This window comes from Clarias gariepinus, chromosome 18, assembly GCF_024256425.1.
Source record: "Clarias gariepinus isolate MV-2021 ecotype Netherlands chromosome 18, CGAR_prim_01v2, whole genome shotgun sequence".
Lineage (NCBI taxonomy): Eukaryota > Metazoa > Chordata > Actinopteri > Siluriformes > Clariidae > Clarias > Clarias gariepinus.
This window is the reverse complement of record NC_071117.1, coordinates 3146830-3153186: the sequence shown is the minus strand read 5'-3', so window position 1 is coordinate 3153186 and position 6357 is coordinate 3146830. Positions and strand designations below refer to the sequence as shown.

The 6357-nt window shown below is 34.8% G+C and overlaps 1 protein-coding gene across 1 annotated transcript; it reads right to left on the bottom strand.

Moving 5' to 3' along the window:
• Positions 1 to 545: 545 nt before the first annotated feature.
• Positions 546 to 4245, bottom strand: LOC128506964 (uncharacterized). Its single transcript, XM_053477580.1, has 7 exons — positions 4083 to 4245; positions 3629 to 3937; positions 3128 to 3460; positions 2959 to 3015; positions 1692 to 1802; positions 1565 to 1605; positions 546 to 1055 (listed from the first exon to the last, which is right to left on the bottom strand). Exons 1-7 carry the CDS (start codon positions 4132 to 4134, stop codon positions 546 to 548), a joined length of 1413 nt encoding a protein of 470 aa, XP_053333555.1. The 5' UTR covers positions 4135 to 4245.
• Between the last annotated feature and the right edge of the window lie 2112 nt (positions 4246 to 6357).

Below are 6357 nucleotides of genomic sequence, written 5' to 3'. Positions count from 1 at the left end.
TAATTGTTTTTTTTTATATGTTTGATAAAACTATAATATTTCTCATTTGTGTTTCATACATCTCATTTATATCTGGCCTTAATTTCATTTGCATAAGCATGTTGTAAAAAAAAAAAAAAAAGAAATAGATATATTTAATTAAATCCAATACTTTGTAAAGCATATTGGTAAATATAAAATTACATAAATTAAGACGTGTATATAAATATATTTCTTAATATATGAAAATCTGCAATTCCTTATGTATTTTATATAATATGTATTTAGTAATATACTTATACAATATATTACTCAGTATATTGTAAATATGTTTAGACAGTAAATTATTCAATATATTGACAGTAAATATAAAGAGAAATATATTTTCTGTGCATAAGGGAAGGCTTTACATACAAATGTGCTTAGTTATTAAAATGTACAATGTTATAAATGTTGCTGAAAGTTATTTAGAAATAAATCTTAGAGTTGAAGTTGTTTGGGCTTTAACATTCCAAACAAATACATTTTATTTGGTTGTTTTTGGGTTAGTCTGCATTACAATAGATTTAATTGTTTGGTTTTGAAGTCCAGATTCTAGTAGACTGAATGTGATTAATTAGTTTGTTATTGAGGGTCTGGTAGACTGAATCTGATTGGTTGGTGTTGCAGTCCAGACTCTGGTAGACTGAATCTGATTGGTTGGTGTTGCAGTCCAGACTCTGGTAGACTGAATCTGATTGGTTGGTGTTGCAGTCCAGACTCTGGTAGACTGAATCTGATTGGTTGGTGTTGCAGTCCAGACTCTGGTAGACTGAATCTGATTGGTTGGTGTTGCAGTCCAGACTCTGGTAGACTGAATCTGATTGGTTGGTGTTGCAGTCCAGACTTTGGTAGACTGAATCTGATTGGTTGGTGTTGCAGTCCAGACTCTGGTAGACTGAATCTGATTGGTTGGTGTTGCAGTCCAGACTCTGGTAGACTGAATCTGATGCGTTGCTGTTGGAATTCTGGCTTTGGTAGACCAGATGCATTCTGATATTCTGAACCTGAGGTTGATTGTTTTCATAATCAGCAATCTGAAACAACCAGATGTAAAACTTCACTTAGGAAAAAAAATCCACCAAAAACATAGTTATAGATATAGTTGATATATAACTGTGCTGCTCTTTGTTACTTTTGTCATATATATATATATATATATATATATATATATATATATAGAGAGAGAGAGAGAGAGAGAGAGAGAGGGAGAGAGAGAGAGAGAGAGAATGTGTGTGTGCATAGTGTGTGTATGTGCATATGTAATGGGCTAAGAAAATGCTCTTATGAGGTTATCTGCCGGCACAGATATCATATCCCCTAGGTCTGAGGCCGGCTCTCCAGCGAAATCTCCTGTGAAGGCACTAAACCACAATCAGACTCACAGGCGTCCTAATGGCAGGAGATTCCAATCTGTGTGGCTAATGTTTGTGAGATTTAGAGCATGTTAAGACCCCCAATGGTCCCGGGTGATTGAAAAAAAAATGTATGTGTAACGATTTTCTGTTTAGCTTTAATTCAGTAATCTATATTAAATGTCTCTCACCATGTTATTTGCTTCTGTTCTCTGGCTTGTTAAAGCAGAATCTGTAAGAAATAAGAAAATCATCCTGATGCGAAAATAAAGACAACAAAAACATGAAAAAACTAAAGTATTTTCAAAGCAACAGTACCTTGAGTCTTGTATTTTCTTAACATGTAGGTGAATAAAGACGTTCCCAATGTCAGCATAATCACACAGACACACACAGTGATGATGATGATGATGATGATAAATAAGAAACCTGATGATGGAATTTGTGTATAGCATTCATCTTTAAACTACTTAATCATCACATCTCTAAATGTGTGCAGTATTTACACACAGACACACTAAACCACAATATAACCTGTGATAGAGCGGGGTATCTTACAAATAAAAGCAGTAAAGCACTATGGCTTGTGGTGAAGGTGTTTTTACACAAAGTCACACATTGTCAGAAGTATTATGTTAAGCTATTAAGTTATCTGCTATATATAATTTTGATAATTGATCCACGTTTAAATTTGGAATATTAATTATTACTAGTGGGAGGACGACTCATTTTGTGCAGAGGAGAAAGTCTTTATTTTATTCTTGCAGTTTCTCATTAGTTACTTAACACTTAACTTCAAAACACATTCTAACATCAAGTACAAAAAAAAGTCGTCATTCATGTATATAGTGCATTTAACAGCAGACTTTGTAACAAAGCAGGTTAACAAAAATATATTACATTTATATTATTGAATGCATCCCTAATGAGCAAGGTGATTTAAATAATATTTCATCCTGCTCTCCTAAAAACCTGCATATACAGTACACTCTCTGGCCACTGCAGTAGTTGGTTGCTAGTACTGGGTTGGACCTTCTTCTATGTTCAGAACTGCTTTAATTCTTCTGTAGCACATCTGCTTTAAGGTTTAACATGTTGCATATTCAGAGATGCTTTTCAGCAGACCTTGGTTGTATTTTCGGTGTTATTTGAGTTACTGTTGCCTTTCAGCTTGAACCAGTCTGGCCATTCTCCACTGACCTCTGGAATCAACAAATAATTTTTCACCTTTAAACCAATTTTCTCTTAAAACCCTGAAAATAGTTGTGTGTGAAATTCCCAGGAGATCAGCAGTTTCAGAAATACTTAGATGAGACCTAACACCAATGCCATGTTCAAAGTCACTTCAATTCTTTCTCTTTCTGATTTTCAATTTAAACTTCATCAGGTCACCATGTTTAAATGCCCAAATGCATTAAGCTGCTGCCATGTCATTGGCTGATATTTACGTTAACAAACAGTTGAACAGGTGTACCTAATAAAGTGGCCAGAGACTGTAGGTTTTCTGCAGTGCTGTATGTTTTCTCATCAAGTTGTCTAATATCTGAGCAAATATACTGTTAATGTGTGTATTGTAGACTCTTACCTGTCTCAGGTGTCTCTGATATGCCTCCTGGATTCTTTGTTAGATCGTCTGTTACTTCTGTGTATGTGCATTACATGTTCATTTATTAATAAAAAAAGAAAAGAAAAGAAGTCAGGATCATAGTGGAACTGTCAGTTGTGTTAAACATACAGTATTCTTAATGACTCACCAGTAACTTGGAGCTGAATTCCAGTGAAGAGCGAGTGATAAATGACTTCAGTTTCTTCATTACTGACTGCACAGGAATAAACTCCTCCATCATCTTCTCCCACATCACTGATGTTCACACTGAACTCTTTATTCCTCGTGTCATCAGAAATAGAGAATCTGCCGTCCTTATGCTGCTCTGATACTCTGGTGAGGATCAGTGGAGTTTCAGAGAGACGATTCAGTTTGTAGAAGAACTTCATGTACGTTTTAAACTCTACTGGATAGGAGCAGCTGATCCTCACAGTCCGTCCCGAATAACCTCTTACTGTTTTTCTCTGACTACAACATGGATCTGTCAATCAGACACAGTGAGTTAGTGTAGAGTTATGATTAGATTTGTGTTTATACACCACAACTTTGATGTTAATTAAAAAAAAATCTTTTTTAGTTATCTAGTTTCTAAATTTTCTACTTTTAACAGCTAAGGTACCCAATGTCAGAGATTGTAAACATGTCTCACCTCTGATCACTTTCAGGTTAAAGTTCTGACTCCACACTCCAGTCTCTCCACCCTGATACACTCCTGTATCCTGTAAACTCAGGTTTCTGAATATTAATGTAATGAATCCCTCAGAGGTAAACAGAGTAAATCTGTCCTGATGAACCCCTGTGTGTAACTGTTCTCCCTGAGCTCTTATTAAATCTTTACACTCTGTTTGTGTTTTCCTTCTGCAAAAATACACAGGAGATCTGAAATTAACTGAGTGTTTGTAGTAAATTATGAGACGACCTCCAGGATAACCAATCACATCAGAGCAGTGCACTGGACCTGTCAATCAAAATGAAAGGATTTCAGTCATTTCTCTAATGATAAACACCTCCACATTCTCTCACTGTTACAGTTCAGCATTAACATAACTTAAGGTTCCTCCTACTCTACTCTGTAGTTAGATATTTAAAGTAGAATAACTGACCTGAGATCAGGTAGAAGGTGATGATGATGATGATGATGAGGAGCGTCTTCATTCTGTACTGAACTAAAGTTTCACTGATGTTCACACAAACTCCAGTCCACTACTGAGAGACTTTTGTGGAAATGAAATTATGAAAAAAATACATATCTGTGTAATTTCTATATCTCTGCCTCCAGCGATCTTGTGTTTGATCATTTCCTCTTTCTGTGGTGTGTGTGTATATGTTACTCACTGTTTTTAAAAACATCCTTCTTGGCTTATTTCCTTTTTATGCATAAACTGATACACGTTTGCTAGTTGTGTCTAAGATGTACTTGTTTGTGTAACAACTTATTAGATCATGTCTTTAGCTCTTTATGGTATGCACAAAGATACACTTCTTATCTGTATAATTGGGACCATCTTTATACCTGCTTATTTATGCAGTCATTCAGTCATTAGGCAGCAGCACAGGACATTACATCATGAGAAAGTTTAAAGGCTTCAGTTTTTCTATGACTTTACCCATGGTGTGGTTGAAGCGTGTTAAGTGGGCATGTACATAAAAGGCTAGAGTGTTACAGAAAATGATGATTTAAAAGCATTTCCCCTTTTCCTGTTCTCTCTATCTCTTGTGTTTGATATAAAAATCATAATGGAACAAAGAAAATGTATTGAAACATTTGAGATTTACCTAAACACCATTCAGCTACTCCATTCCCAACTGCCTGATGGTTGAGAGGTGGGCTTGAGCTCATCAGCTGCTGGTTACCTGACTGATGATGTGGTGCTCATGGAGACTCCGGAACATTCTCCTGCAGTTTCTTTGTTAAGATTCTTGTTCTCCTTGAATGCTTCTAAAAAGAACCCAGTTAAAGTAAAGTGTATATTATTTTTTTACCAAGATGACTTTTCCACAAACCAACATATTGGTCTTTATTTATAGAATATAATTAACTGATGTTTTTAAAGTTACATGTTCTGGTAATTACTGTTAAACACTGAACATTCTATAATAAAACTACTGGTTTGCAAAAACTGATCATGCAGTAACAATAACTTACTCAAAAAAAAGCTAAAAAGTAACATAATATGTTAAACCACACTGGTTAACTTAGGACCAGCGTAATAATACTAAAAGTTTAAAATTTAAAAATAAATACAACTTTTAACCTCACTAGTGTTAGTAACCTAGACATTCTAATCCACATGCTAAACCACTCACAGATTCATAGAATTTAAATTAATTTAGCAATTTAAGAACAAACGAAAGCTGTGTAATTTTCAGCTAAAATATAGTACATGTTTTTTGATCACAACCTCTGTGGTTTTAACATTTTTTTATTTTTTTTTATCGATTTTTAAACTTTCTGACTCCTTGTCAATAATAATTACGCACTTAATTTTAAATACACCGCAAAAAGTAAAACCTCACTGGCCGTTTTGGATGAATGAAGCTTGGTAAAGTGTTTTTTGTTGACTTGACACCGAGGCCTGGCTATGCCCTGCACATTTCTCTAATACACTGGCCACTTAAACATTTGCAGGCTTGGAGGATGTGTGGAAAACATTGTGGGAAATTATCCTAGATAGCACAGGTACGTCGCGGAGACGTCTGCTAAAGAGTGTATCATCTGGTAAACATCGCGTTCATTTTTATAGTCGTATTTTGATCGTCTGTAAATCGCCTGTTTAAGCTGTTACATCGTCTTTACATCTATACAACGTCTATACGACTTATCGTTATCATCCGAAATTTGCTGGTATGTGGACGGGAAGCTGCAGCATCTTGAATGTTTTAAGGGGAAATAAGTGAATTATTATTATTTTTTTTGATCCAGATATTTTACTAAAATGTATAGCACATTTAAAGACGAACACTACTTTGTAGATGTAAATGCAGGTTCATGTTCCTTTTCCCATTTTCTTTCTTATACGCTTAAAAAAAAATTAATATGGCTACCTGTTACATGTATTAAAATGTAATATGTGTTTTGTACATAATAATTTCATGTTTCCAAGATAAACATGAATAATTTATGTTGTATTTGTATGAAATTCAACAGCTTAACATGTATTAGATTCAATCATGTTGAGATAAACCAAAGAGATCTTGTCACTATAAAAAAACAGAAATATTCGAGCAAACATCGCGAGAAGAGAACACAGCGTGTTGAGAAGACAAACGTTTGGCGGGCGTGTGGAAAAGGTAAGCAGGAATTAATTCCCGTCTTTCCTAAGAGAAACGAAATACCGAACATAAATGTCACCTGTTGTTTAGCGATGTTTAGTCACG

Coding starts and splice junctions, on each gene's coding strand:
- LOC128506964 (XM_053477580.1), bottom strand. CDS start 4,134: ATGAAGACGCTCCTCATCATCATCATCATCATCACCTTCTACCTGATC. Junction 3,461..3,628: donor TAACCTGAAAGTGATCAGAG/GTGAGACATGTT, acceptor TCTGATTGACAG/ATCCATGTTGTAGTCAGAGA. Junction 1,803..2,958: donor ATCAGAGACACCTGAGACAG/GTAAGAGTCTAC, acceptor TTCCATCATCAG/GTTTCTTATTTATCATCATC.